Raw genomic sequence first — 15,151 nt, 5'->3', positions numbered from 1 at the left:
GTGATTGGCTGCTTAGAAATTAAGTGTTAACGAGCAGTTGGACAGGTGTACCTAATAAAGTGGCCGGTGAGTGTAGAGGTTTCAGTTCCAGTATTGTTCAAGTGCCGTTGGACATCCCGCTGGATTTCCCTCTTTTTAGACTGAAAGTCTGTCTTCCGCTTTCTTTGTGTTGGCATTTTAAACTCTGGCCCAAGATGACTGTGACTGGTTTAAAAAAAATGCCAATAAACCAAAGGACGTGTTTCTCCATTCCAACGAATTTCCACTCTCTTGTTACTTCCAGTTTCTGATCTGGTTGCAGTTCCACCAGAGTTGCATATAGAGGGCACTCACAGGCCAGTGCAGAATGAATGTGACTCTATAAGGCTATACCCCTTAAAATACCCCTAAGTTTTTGTCTAGTATTTTGATTGTTGCATTCAAATAGGGAGGCTAAGAAAATACCCACTGCTGGGAGTTAGATTTTTTTGTTCTACAAAGCCTTTTAAAATGTCATACACATCGTACGCAAGAGCCACTGCTTTACGTCAAGTTCTGAGTCACTTCAGTTGTTCTCTCGAGGCATCAAACACACAGCTGACAGGTTAGGCTCTCCCTGATGAGCTTGAAAGAGGTTGGCTAATGTTTTAAAAACCAAAATATTCACTCAGAATTTTGGTTCTGGTTTTTACTTCAGATGCCATCAAGCGGAATCTCTGGTTGTAGTCGTTTCTTGTTTCTGGTCTTGTGCAATCTTCAGTATATTTGGAAATATTTTGCCTGCATCTTCAGGACCCTTTTGGTTGTACCCTTTTGCCCTATTAGATCTTTGAATTCTACTCTGCTCTTGTCATCTCTGCATTTGGGTCCAAGCCTCGCCCCTGACAGAATGACCCGACCACATATGGACCCAGCAGTTTTCATGGAAACTTTCCCCCTTGGACTCTGATGGAGAGCTTTTGATTGAGTTTTTTCACTGCCTTCATGCGGCAGATCATGCCTTTTCTAGGCACCTCATGGTGCGCTGGCAGGCTACTGAGCGAGTCTTCCTTTCTCAAAGCCTGTCAGCCTTCCGGATCTTTAAGCAGCCAACCAGCCTTCCTGTTCCTGGGCCGGTCAGTCTACCGTAGTCTTTGGTGCTGTGCAGCAGACCAGTCTACTTTGACCATTCTCCTAGAGTCTACGCTGACCAGCGCGCCTGAGACTACGCTGACTACGGGGCTCCTAAGTCTTTGCCAGTATCCTGCGTCCCTGAGACTTTGCCGATGCCCGATCTCCCAGAGACTTTGCTGTTGTTGGGCATCCCTGGGATTTTTCCCTTCGGTGCCAAAGAGACTCCTGCTCCCCTGGTTTTGCTGGTGGTCCAGCCGACTCTTGCTCCCCATGTGTTGTTGGCGGCTCGGCCAACTCCTGCCCCCAGTCTCCTGTCAGAGGTCAGACCGACTCCTCTTTTGCGTGTTCTCTTGGCTGCTCGGCCAACCCATGTTCTTGTTGCCTTGACGCCAGACCGTGGCCCAGCTGTCCCTCCACCACGGCGCCGGCCTCCAGAGGTGTTCCAACTTTCCCGTTGTCGCCAACTGCTAGTGGGATTCCACCTTTGCCGCCAGCCGCCAGAAAGTATTTGCCGCCTCTGTGTAGTCTCTGTGGCTTTGTCTCGTGTTGGATCATTTTTCTGTGTTCTGTTCGGTTATTCTCTGATCTGGTATGTTATGTATTGCGCTGGTCTTGTGCGATCTTCAGGACTCTTTCTGGTGTACCTTGTTGCTCCATTAAATCTTTGAACTCTAGTCTGCTCTCGTCATCTCGTCATTTGGGTCCAAGCCTCGTCTCACCCCTGACAAATATAATGTCTCAATGTCTCTGTCGCTCACACTCTGCATTACGACTGCATTGGTTCCCATAGCAACCACATCCGCCGCCGTTTGGCTGATAATGTTGCAGTCAACAATGAGGCATCCTGGTGTGACACACACACACAAACACACGGCTTTGCAAACTAATCTTGAGAAAAATGAGGACACTGTCATTGTTGTCATTCAACTGCCATAAAACATTTTTTTCAAATGGAATCATGATTCACTTTCAGGTGAAAAAATACACACTGCTGTATTTTAAATTCAACATGGAGTCTCATTATCTCCCCGACAGGCTCTGGTGGAGGATGGCAGTGTTAGCGTGGATTACCAGTTGCAGTAATGATGCTGAGGCTACAGCACATGCTTTAAAATGCTTTAATATAATGATGGTGGAGAAAAGTCATTCATAACATAACTGAAGCTGTCAGACATCAGGAGAGCAAGGTTATCATTTTCAGTGTTAGGGCTGTCCTTTTCTTTTGTATTTTTTCCGACGTAATATACCATCAATGGTATTGTCTTTTACTTTTTAATGATTCAGTGAGAAAACTTACCTGAGGATCTGACTGAGGGACTCAAACAGGCAGTTCAGTACTGACATCAGCATCAGCTAGATAGAGAAAAATAAAGAGTTTGTCTGGTTGTTTTATAGTCCCTTAGAGGCAAAAATCAAGAACAAGCTAAAAATGGCACACTATATACAGTCTATAGACTATAGTCTTTACACACATTTAGCATATGCAGAGCAACATTACCAGCATTAACAACTGTATGCATTCAGTAATTTATTTGGCCATTTGGGGGGCAGCGGAACAAACTGACATATCATTGCTTTTTAAAAGTTCGGGCTAACATGCTAACACAAATGTTAGCTCCGTTTTGGTCTCCACCAGTTTCTGGAGGTCAATCTCTGTCTCTTTTGCTGCCAAATGCATCACTATTTTCAGTTTGTCTGCAGTTTGCTGTTGAAGAAGTAGTTTACAGTGACTTTACAGTGGCCTTTAAGAATTTGTTAAAGGGCACCCTATCATGCGGATTTCCAGGTTTATACTTGTATTTTGGGGTTTTACAAGAACATGCTTTAATGTTCAAAACACACATTATTTTTCTCATACTGTCTAACTGAATATACCTGTATTCACCCTTTGTTTGAAACGCTCAGTTTTAGCAACTGTCTCGTTAAGTCCCGCTCCTAAAAAACCCAGTCGGCTCTGATTGGTCAGTGTTTCCCGGTCTTTTGCATCAGTGCAGCAGGGGAATGACTGTCACAGCACTGTAGCGACACCTTCTACCTATCTATTGTATAGTTGTGACATTACAACTGTACAGAAGTCCAGAAGTCCTGAGAGCTGGTTTAAAGGCAGTTTCTGAGTCTGGGCTGTGTGCATTTCTCTGTGGATTGAGCATTTGTATACGTTTACAGTGTGTGTGTGTGTGTGTGTGTGTGTGTGTGTGTGTGTGTGTGTGTGTGTGTGTGTGTGTGTGTGTGTGTGTGTGTGTGTATATATATATATATATAGCACCTCAACCTGCTCTATAATAAAAAACAGACACGGAAACCTCACATTTTATAATATGGGACCTTTAACAGGTGAAGCTGATAAGGTTTTTTGCATGAAATCTAAAGAAGCCCTAACTCTTTTCCAGATTAGCTATATTTAGCATCTCTTTCAAAATATTAATCACATTTTTAATCCCCCCAATCTCATGTAGTGACAACATTTCTTTAGACTCTCACAGGGGAAAGAAAATACTCTGACTAACACCACCTTCCAGCTCTCTAGTAGGCTGGAACTGTACTGTGATTTACGTTAGAGTTCTGACATTTTCAGGTGTTTGTTGATGATATTCTGAGGGATTCTTACTCATTATTTACGTATTTAATAGGTTTACCCATAATTTGGGGTAAATGAAATAAAAAATTGAAAAATTTAAATATAATGAGTTGTTTTACTGGGGTTTCTACGTAGATCTGGATGTAATTTTTGCACCTTAAAATAAGATCAGTTTACAAAATGACAATATAGGTACTGCTTAATGTAAATCTTAAAAGGGCTTTAGTTTTTAAAGTGTTGGATGGATTTCATGCATACGGTCAATTTTCAGGAGTGTTTAATCTGTCAAATTATATTGTTCACATTCAGGGAAAACAAAGCTGCAATGAGATGAGCTAGTGATCATTTTGAAGAAAGCAGCTCCCAAAATGGGACACAATATAAGGATCATGGTGATTATGCATTTTTTCCTACTGTCCAAAAACAGTACTTTATTTTGACTCAATCCCACATCACACCCTGTTTGGCTGCACCAAATGTGTATTAATTCGCTGCGGAAAATAGTCCCCAACAAGTATAATTATTTCCACCCCCCCCCCTACCAAAAAAAAATTGCAGATGAACAAAATACTATTTTGGCAGAGAGAGGTTAATTCATCTTACCTCGTTCTCCTGAGCACTTCCCACCACATAGAAGAAGAGATCTATACTGCACTTATAGACGATGGTCATCCCCTCCAGGAAAGCTATCTCATCTACGGAGAGCAGAAGGAGAGGACGGGTTTAGGATAAAAAGGCATAACTCTCTTTTATTCACATAACGACTTTATTTATTTGATTTCCCTTTTCAAAACCGAATCAACAAGTTCTTTTAATAGAACGGCAGCCAATAGAAAATGACAAAGACTTATTGTGGGGCTTCATTCATTCAGTGTTCAGGGAGGCTAGAGGAAGAGAAGGGGAAAAAAGATGGGAAAGCAAATGAGCAGAAAAGAGACAAGAAGAAAAAATCAGGGAGAGGTATGAATGACACAAGGAGAGAGGAATGGGAAGGAAATATATAATATGATAGTAGAGAAGAAAAAGATATAAAATGATGAGAGGGAGGAAGGTGATAAGGGAAAAAAGTGAAAGAAAGTGAGTAGGACTAGGAAGGAGAGAGGGTATGGAGACGAGGAAGGGTGGGATAAACAGAGGGAATAAAGGGATGCTTTAAGGAAGGGAAGAGCAGGGCATAAGGAGGATGAGGTGGGAGGGAAGGAGAGGGGATATAGCAGGACATGGGAGAAGAAAGAGAAGAAAGAAGAGGAATGAAGGAGGAGTTCAGAATAAAAGGAGGAATATACTGGGCGGGTGATAAGGAGGCCGGGGGCAGAGACTCGGGTATCAGTCCAACTAACCCTGAAAATGAAATTTTTTTCTGCAGTGCAGAAAAGTGTCCATCATGTTTCTCTGAACAGCAAGATAAAAGTCCTGTTGGTTTCAAAGTTAACAGGAAAAAAATCATATAGGGACATTTTTTCTACATTTTTAAGGGTTTAGCATGGTCTATGGTATCATGGACAAGTGTTGGGCTAGTGGGCGGTAGAATGTGTAACAGGTGACATTGGAGACGTGTGTGAGTGTTCAGGACAATACACAGGGAGGGCCACATCCTGCAGACAAAACAACAGAAACATGGCACAGAGGAACTTACTGTCTGCTTTGTGTGTCTTGTTGAAAACGTTCATCTCAAAGTTCTTCTGTTCCTTCATGGAGGGGTAAAGCTCTGGGTCATAGTACTGAAACAGACATACGGTATGAGGAAATCAACTTTAGGGGTATCATTCCTTTTGGAACTAATCATACTGACATATGAGAACTAGTGGTGCTGTAAGGAGGTGTGGATAAGTATCCTCTAATTTCAGGGGGGGACCATTTCTGTGGGTTTGGATGTTTTAGTCATAATGAGTAAAATCTTCAGACCAGATGCTGGTTTTGATACTCAAAACGCAGGGTCAGCACTTCTTTAGGAATAGACCTCAACAGTGTGGTTCCGGAAGTGGAAATCCTATTCATTTTCTTTTTCCCCCCTCAGGATTTTAATTAATTCAATTAAATTTAGTCATAACGTCTAAACCAGTAGTCTCACTCAATTTCACTAAGGGCCACACTGCTAAATGAGAATCACATCAAGGGACCCTCTGTAGAGTTTATTGACATGCTTTTATTTCCAGTTAAGTCAAATATCTTTGACTCTATTATTGTATGTGTTGTAAAGTCTTCTAACTTACAGTTTTGTCGACATTAAACCCTAAAAAAGTTCCACAGTGGGCGCCCGGGTGGCTCAGCTAGTGGAGCACCCGCCCATATGAGGAGGTTTATTGTTGTTGGTTATTACTAACGCAGACGTCCAGGGTTGGAATCTGACCTGTGGTGATGTCCTGAATGTCTTTCCATTCTCTTTCGCCTTTCATGTCTGAGCTGTCCTGGTGAATAAAGGCGGAATTGGCCAAAAAATAAGCGTAAAAAAGAAAAAATTGTCATAAAAAAATAATAAAGCGGCGGCAAATGTATTCATTGTAAACATAAATTGATATGTGGGCCAAATCAAAATCTGCAATGGTCCAGATTTGGCCAACGGGCCAAACATCATGGAGAAATACTACACTACCCACAATCCCAGGGCGTAACAGTCTGATTGGTGGAGCTTGCCGTTTGTTGTTTACCACACCCGCAAACTAGGTTGGCTGGGTTCCAGACTTAACCGTTGAAATTGAAAATCAACTCTTCTGTTAACGCTTTTGTCCGTTTTTTCATTTTTTTTCTTCATATTTTGACGTTTTTTAACGCCACGTAACACTTTAGTTGTGGAATTGGTCAATAAACCTAATTTATAGGAAATTATACCTAATGTTTGAGTTAGAAACGCAGAAATTAGGAATTCTTTAGACTAAAATTAAAGGAAAGTATGTTGATGGATATTCACAGACAGGAATATGTCAACTTTTACTCAATACTATTTCAAAATCACTTCAATTTGTTTTTCAAATGCTATAAAATTGAATAAGACACCCCGAAATGAATGAAAGTAGAGATTTGAACTTGCCAAAGAGCGTTGCGTGGAATCAATCAAGGTATTTTGGGAAATTACAACTTGTTAGTTAAAAAGAACATTGCTATAGGAAATCGGGTCAATTTGAACTGAGGACAACACGAGGGTTAAAACTGGATCGTCGATGGTTAAATCTGGATCGTCGTTAAAGCAACTGAATGGGGAAAGTCACCTCCGGAACGAGAGCTGTTGGAAAAGTGGGCGGCCCCGGTTGAACTTTACAGCCTTTCAATGTGTTTCATTCATTGATTCAGCTTTGTGGTGGAGTCCGCCATTCTCACGCTGGATTCAAATTGCCTTCACACGCAGGAGGGAATCACAGGAAACAATGCAGCAGGCTTACTGCTGGTAAATTAATCTTAGGGATATTTACTCTCTTACAACTCAGCGGGACATGAGGGTGGCATCGATCTTCTCATCTAACTCTTTGGCAAGAAAGCAAATGAGCATATTTCACAGAAGATTGAACAATTCCTTTAAGAGGATTCATGCAAACCCCTTTCATAGGTCTTTTCGAATTTGAAACAAACATTGAAGACTGGAGAGGGAATCCACATGATAGACACTTTGAGGACTACAAACAAATGAGCTTTGACAGAAGAAATAAATGGATTACCTAACTAGGGCTGCACGATATGAGGAAAATATCTAATATCTGATTATTTTGACCAATATGAGTCACGATATTGAAGGGAATGATCATGTTTGTCATCATTATTCTCATTTTCGTTGACTAATATTAAATCTTTAAAAAAGTGTGATTATTGCAAGCTGTTTTCTGTAGTCTGTAGGATAAGATTTGTAGGCCGGGACATCTCAGCGCCAAAGATAGACACATATTTTGCCTTCAACAAATATTGCGTCCCTCTGCGATTTGGATATTGCACTAGTCCACTAGACGCAAGTCCGGGCTAATGTGCAATGAATGGGCTGAGACACCGATATGGTCCTTTAACATTACCTTTGACAGAAGTCTGTTGCCATCGTTGTCAAGAATGAAAACAGCTTTCACTGTATAGAGGGAAGGTTCCTGCAATGGTAAACAGAGAACATCTTAAATATTTTAGCTTTGCTGAGTCACATCAGGAAATCAACTTGGACAAGGAGAGGTCTATTTGATAATGCCAGAGCTACAGTCAAAGCCATTCATCCTACACCCGACCAGTGTGTTGTATAAACATTTATTATCCAGATAAAGTCTGCCTTTCCAGCAACACCCTGTACACACATTAGACGCCCAGTCCAACCAGTTTCTACATTTAATCTGTAGACATTTGTGCTTTCGTTTTGTTTGGTCATCCGACTTTGTTTTGGACTTTGTCTTCCAGGTGCGGATTAAAGACATCCATTCATCCATCCATCCATCCATCAATCCATCCATCCATCCATCGAAGAGTGGTCAGACCCGGGACAAAGTTCTGTTATGCACTGACTAGCATAGATTCACAGTCAGAGTGTATCACAGAACTTGGACCAGAAACTTAAAACATCCACTGTTACCATGGTTACAGCAGGATGAAGAGGACAATGAGAACAAAGGTGCATTTGGGTCAACCACCTTGTGTTTCAGGAAATATATTGGTCTGACATTGGCTGAAATGACTTTTTAGGATGAAGAAATAATTGTTATTTGCTAATTAGCGCTAAACATAAACAACAGCTGAAGTGGATGGGAATGTTAATAGTTTGGCATATTAGAGCAAATCTTGATCTAATGATGGAGCTAGATAAAAATCAAAAAATCACCAAGTCAATATGATTTATTTGGGAACGACCAAAGTGATGAACTAACAGACCAAGGCCGTGGATTCAACACTTGGTGGCTAAACATTCCAATATGTCTCCAGGGATTATTCAATGGTCAGAATTTGAACCACTCCACTGTTGATGAAATGTGAAAATGACTTAGTTCTCTTCATTATTGTCTCGATACAAAATACATATATCACTTTTTTTAGGCAAGGCAGGAGCATTGCTGATGCAGCAGAAGACACTGACACACCAATCCTTTTTCTAGGGTGGCAACTACCAATTGTTTTGATTGTTGACTAATTTGTCCATTATTTTCTTGATTAATGGCTTAGCTGTTTGGTGTATTAAATGTGGATTAGTGTTTCCCAAAGCCAAGGGGTGACGTCCTCCAATGTCTTGTTTTGTCCATAACTCAAAGATATTCAGTTAACTGTCATAGAGGAGAGAAGAAACTAGAAAATGTTCAGCTGGAATTAGAGACGTTTCAAAAAAACAACCCTCAAACACATTAATTGTTTATTAAAATAGTTGCCGATTAATTTAATTGTTGACAACTGATTGTCAAAACCAACGGACCAATGTCCAAACCAATCAATTCATCTTTGCAGCTTCATAATCTAAGTATATACTCAACCCCCAGAGCCTATAGGGTTACATTTCCCACTGTATACAGTGATATGCAGACCTAGATCCATTATACCATGAAGGTTGTGTGTGAAGGCCTTCCTGCATTACAATGGACACCGAATGTCCTCAGAAAGTGGGGCCTGCATATATAACCTTCCCTACTATAACATTCAACGTTATTTAATAGCATTTCAATCAAGTTCCAGGTCGACCATCTTCCATATAACCTGTTGTGTTCTTCACTTTTCACACCTAGCTATTTTGCTTTGGTCAGAATAAATTGAGTTTGTAGACTTCCAAGCGTACCAAAATGCATCCTTACAAACCACGCAAGAACGTTCAACCGGCTTTTTGCTTGGATGTGTCTGGGGCATGAGCAAGAAAAAAAATACAGGAAGAAGGTCCTGTGTGGACGAGTGCATATTTCTGATTGAATCGCAATGGTCAAACCAGCTTATTTCATTTAGACATTGTTTTGCGAGAGACGTTACTATGTCTGCTCTGGTCAATGAGCCTTTGCTTTGCTCTGCCGCCGTGTGTCTCCAACTTTAGTGGCACCTGGTTTGACCACTGAGCGTTTGACCTGAAGTCTTCTTCTGTGAGAGAAACCACGTAATTTCTCCAACTGTCCATTGTTCTGACCTCTCAATAACCCAAAAAATTCCCTTTGGTCCTACAGCAAGTACACTACACTAGTCCGACGTCCCTTTGTTTCAAAATAAAAAAAAACTCTGCTCCAACATCCCATTGTCTCAACCTTATAGCTAGGCTTTTGTGGATCATCTCCCATGATTTAAAATCGGAAACAACAATAACAAGGGAAATGACTTTCCTCGAGCTTATTAACACATTTAAATGTTTATCTAACCTAATCCAGACAATGTCAAGTTTTTCAATCTCAAGACAAACAAAAGTTTAGTGTTCCAGATTCCCTGTTAGTTAACCCCGATTGTGCAAGACCTATCTCGTGACCAATCGGCTATCTAACCTATATAAAATGCCTATATGGTCGGAACAATGGGATTCTGGAGCAGAGGTTTTTTTTTTTTTTTAAAGAGATGTAACGACGGAGCGTCGGAGAAATGGGCAGTCCCCCTACAGTTTGCTGCTCTGCCGCATCAAAGATTGCTATGCACACCTGACTACAGGAGATAATGCCTCAGATATGCGGAGTATATGTAGTTACCGTGCTTTCCATTTGTACTTGTATTTTCCGAGGTCAAAGCCAAAAACAAGCACCCTGACCTCGGATTTCCGAGTTTGGAATTCGGCCTACCACAGACTACCCCGCACTAAAAGTCCAACATGGCTGTTCTGTGCAGTTGTGAAAGCTGTAATAACTTACAGTTATAAGCACTTCTGTTTTATTGTGTCTCACTAAATCAGTCGCTCACATGCTCACGTGCTGTACAACTTCTATCTGTTGACATGTTTGTATGCACAAAAACAGAGTAATGCATTGTGATAAACTGGTATTGCTATCAATGGCTAGGGCTAATGGAGACAAAAATCCAAGAAAATCCAACGCATTCAACTCTGGTGTGACATCATTCCCAGTTTTGGCTCCCAAATTCCAAGACAAATTGAACGCACTATATGTGCTGTTTGAGGTCGGATCACACAAACAAACCCAAGATAGATTTAACCAAACTTAACGAGGCAGGGGTGAAAGCAACCTAAATGGTTTTTATAAAAGCATACTCAGTTACAATAAGCAGTTAATCGGTCTAAATCTTACTTGTTAGTGGGTTGCAACATGTTTGCATTCAGTCAACATTTATACTGAACTTTATAAGTAGTCAAAGTTTCAAGTTCCAAGCTGTAAGTCACTCAGCTGTAAGTCACTCTGGATCAACATGACAAGCTACATGCCTAAAATGTAAAAAAGTGAGCTGTATATATGGAGTGTATATTTATAAGTAGGTCATGGATAAAACCAGAAGACCAATTTAGATGTCTGGAGACAAACATCAAAGCTCCCAATTGGCCGTTTCCTAAGCTGCCATTTTGATTTCCTTCTTTGATTTTTTTTTAACCACATTATGGACACGACACAAATGGGACATTCAAGGAATTTAGCTGATACTGTGATACTGAATAAGTGACAGTAGCTGAGACCTGTTTCCATAAAAGCATATTACATGATGCTTTCAGGCTAACATGCTTTGCTTCGGCTTGCTAAACAGGACCAGTTTACAGTTATTCTATTTTTCGATGATTTAAGGCACATAACAGGAAGACGCATTATTCTTTCAGAGCCAATGGAGAAAAATAAATATCTGTGAAGACATTTTGGAAAATCTGCTTATTTTAAGAAGACGATGTCCACTCTTCTTTCAGCATAGCAAAGCCGATTAGCTACGTTTGGCACAAAGACTAGACGCAGTTAGCAGTAAAACAGCTAAATGTCTTTTTTACAGTTTGGTTTTTGAACAGATTAACCAAACAAGACTCAACATGTTAAATAGTGGGCTTCAGAGGTGTTGGTAGATAGATTCTGTTACCTTGTTTCCCCGTTTTTGCGTCTTTGTGCTAAGCTAAGCTAACCGGCTACTTGCTGAGCCTGTATATTTACAAGACTGACACTAGAGTGGCATGATGAAATTGTTTTTTTTTACTCCAAATGCCATCAGTATCCTTAACCAAATCAAGTGACAACCAAACTGAGCTGCTATTTTAATGAATTCAAATACAAATTTCCACCTTGGTGGACAGTAAAGATTTATTCTATTCTATTCTTGAACTTTCTGTAAGAAAGAAAGCGGATTTCACAAAATGTCATATGTTTTGACAAACACACTACAAACAAATGTTTTCCCATAGGAGGCTGTGGCTCAGCGGTAGAGCAGTTGCCTGCCAACCGGAAGGTTAGTGGTTCGATCCCCGTCCCTGCAGTCATTGTCGAAGTGTCCTTGGGCAAGACACTGAACCCCGAGTTGCCCCCGGTGCTGCGCATCGGAGTGTGAATGTGTCTGAATGTTTATCTGATTAGCAGGTGGCACGTTGTATGGCAGCCCCAGGCCAAGGTGGGGCTGTGTTTCCTGTAGATGTAAAAGCGCTTTGAGCAGTTGTTAAGACTGGAAAAGCGCTATATAAATACAGCACATTTACATTTAATGTATACTATACTGTAAGGACTATATGTGATTATTTCTATGACTCTATGAATATTCCATTCTGAGAACAATTGCTTATAGGATGGCATTGCTGTAGTTGCCAGCAGCACATGAATGCAGCATTATTGTAACTCCCAAACATGGAAAACTGTAGCATCCTCACATCTGGATCAAAACTAAATCCATGTGCTAATGCTGGTATCGGTATCAGGAAGTACTGGAATTTACCATTTAATAAAGCCCTAATGAAAATCTAGGTTAAAGTAGTTTATTTTTGTTCTCTTTTTGTTATAACTGACTGAAAAACTAGATAATAAAAAAACGTACTGTGGTGTTCATTGTTTCCGATTGTGTTTCACAAAGAGTTTAATCTGAGCCAGACCGACAAAGATAACAACACCTCACATCCATACATACAGGGATAGAAGTATACAGCTGTTAAAATATAATACTAGATATGATGGAAGGTATCGGATCAGTGCTCGGTATCGGCCGATACGCAAGTTCAGGTATCAGAATCGGTATTGGGTAAAAAGAAATGGTATCGGACCATCTCTAGTTGAAATGCCTCTTCAAAACGCAGAAACAAAGTGCAATCACGCCATAAAACGTTTAGAAAAACGAACCGTATTTTACAGTAAAATGAATGGAAGTCAATGGGATGCTAACGGCTTAGCATCAAAGTGGCTCCATAAGAGCTACGCTTACCCACTCGGTAATACTACACTATTTGTGGTCGGCATATTTTTCAACGGAACAACAAACTGAGCTCTGATCTGCTTGAAACATGTAAATAACACATTTGTGTTATTGTGCAGAAATAGTAGAAGTCTGCAGAAATAACCCCTAGTGATGTCATCGGGGTTATCTTGGCTTGGATTTAAAAACCAAACATTAATAACAGGAAGCCGACATTACAAACTTGGTGTGTTTTGACCTCTAGTTTGATCTGATCCCAACCCTATATTGCGGAAGTACTCCTTTAAGTGCCATTTTGAATGAATTACTTTTACTTCTAAAGTGGTCATAAGCAAGAATCTGAGAAAAATACCAAACACCAAAAAACTTCCCACAAGTGTAATACAAGCAAGAAAGTGAGAAAGAGCATATCATGTACTTTAGCAAAAGTATCAATAACATACTGTATGTGTGGAAATACTCTGTGACAAGTAAAAGTCCTGCATCCCAAAAAGTAGCCTACTTGTTGACTGGTAGAAAAATGTGCTCGAAGTATCAAAAGTAAGTAAGTAAAAGTAATTTTTTATTTTCATAGTATCACATAATAAATAAAGATAGACGGATTATTGAGCCATTTTTTTGGGCAGTTTGCAGATTATCTGTATCTGTGCTTTATTTGCCTGATAATCAATAAAGTTAATGAATTGAAAAGTGTTCTACTTTGGCTCGGCTACAGCTCTGAGTCTGACTTAATGCCCCCCCCAAACAAAACTGTCTGACTCTCTTTTATTGGGTATTATGTTGAAAGTTTCTCATTAGAAAAAAAAAATTGCTTAAAGCATGTAAACACAGAATGTGTAACATTCTAAAATCTTAATTTTGACATAAAGCTTTTCATTTTCACTGTATATGCATATCGGTTCTAAGATATTGGTTTCATTAAAGGGGCGCTACGCAGTTTTGGCCATGTCTTCACTGCTTTTTCTCGTAAATGTAAGCAGAGTAAAAACTAGACCTTCCCTTTAAAATGCAGTGAAGTACAATAGAAGTGGATGTACTCAAGTAAAGTACTGCACAGTCAAAGACATATTAAATGGAAATCATACATAAGTCAATAGGGGTGGGAATCACCAGAACCCTCCCGATACCATATCATATTATCACGATAATAATGCCACGATACGATATTCTGCAATATATTGCAATTTATAACCTTTTTTCCAAATTCTAATTTTTCCCAATTTCAAATGACTTACCCAAAAGGAAAATTATCAAAATCTGTTTTATCTAAAAAGATATTTTATTGCTGCAGAATGGGATTTCAAGCAGACAAACATAATAAATAATAAGAAAGAAAGATCGATACTTGGCGCCTGTGTATCGATACAATATTGCTACTGAAAATATCGCGATACTATGCTGTATGGATTTACAACCCCCCCCACCCCCACCCCCACCCCCACCCCTATAAGTCAAGCAAGTAAATACCTAAGAGTACAATCTTTCCCACAGTAGCGAAGTAGAAGTGGCATTAAATGAAAGTACTATATAGCTACTTGAGTAAATGTAGGCTACTTAGTTACTTTACCAGCACTGAGAGTGAAGGGTGAAGCAGAAAGAATGAGAGAGAGACATTGGCAGAGATAATCGGAGTAAATGGGAGAAAAGATAGAGACGAGAGAGAAAGAGAGAGAGAGAGAGAGAGAGAGAGAGAGAGAGAGAGAGAGAAAGAGAGAGAGAGAGAGAGAACGGTGGACGTGGCACCTACTCTGCTCTACACGTCAACCGATCTGTGCACATATGCTCAACACAGGCAGACATTTAAACGCACACACACACGCACACACGCTTTAACTCTATGCATGCACTGCTGTTCCTCATGAGTGATACAGACCAGAGGACTGTTGATCCTGCAGGAACTCCAGCTTTGGCTTATAGTTGGATCCTGTTGCGCTCAGCACTGGCCATTGCGTGGATAAGTGGGTAACAGCTGCGGCTCACCCACTCTATTACAACGGAGTTAAGTTAACACGCTAATAAGTTGTCGCACTGTGACGACCACACACACAAACTGTACCTACTATTTTTTATTTATTTTTTTACACACAGCAGAGCAGGAACCAACTGTGGCGTTCATAGCGCTGGCTGCACGTGAGACACTGTGAACAGGTCAGGCCTGCGCGTGCTCGTGCACAATCCCATATCAGGATCCCATTTGCATTCATGGATTACAGAGCAAATTAAACCCGTTAGTGGTTCTGAACAGTCAGCACC

At 40.4% G+C, this 15,151-nt stretch overlaps 1 protein-coding gene across 4 annotated transcripts in view; it reads right to left on the bottom strand.

Moving 5' to 3' along the window:
• The window catches only part of copz2 (COPI coat complex subunit zeta 2), a 21,941-nt gene that overhangs the window by 6,427 nt on the left and 363 nt on the right, over positions 1-15,151 (bottom strand). For all 4 annotated transcript variants that reach the window (XR_004659658.1, XR_004659657.1, XM_034894489.1 and 1 more), the window contains exons 2-5: positions 7,666-7,734; positions 5,307-5,391; positions 4,274-4,365; positions 2,390-2,445 (exon numbers count right to left, since the gene is read on the bottom strand). Coding sequence is in view for 2 of the 4 variants with exons in the window: in XM_034894489.1 (XP_034750380.1) it covers positions 2,390-2,445; positions 4,274-4,365; positions 5,307-5,391; positions 7,666-7,734 (302 nt within the window). In the remaining 2 variants the exon portion in view is untranslated. The remainder of the gene's footprint in view (positions 1-2,389; positions 2,446-4,273; positions 4,366-5,306; positions 5,392-7,665; positions 7,735-15,151) is intronic.

The sequence above is a fragment of the Etheostoma cragini genome, chromosome 15, assembly GCF_013103735.1.
Source record: "Etheostoma cragini isolate CJK2018 chromosome 15, CSU_Ecrag_1.0, whole genome shotgun sequence".
Lineage (NCBI taxonomy): Eukaryota > Metazoa > Chordata > Actinopteri > Perciformes > Percidae > Etheostoma > Etheostoma cragini.
Note: the sequence above shows the minus strand (reverse complement) of the source record. Positions and strands in the feature narration are given on the sequence as shown.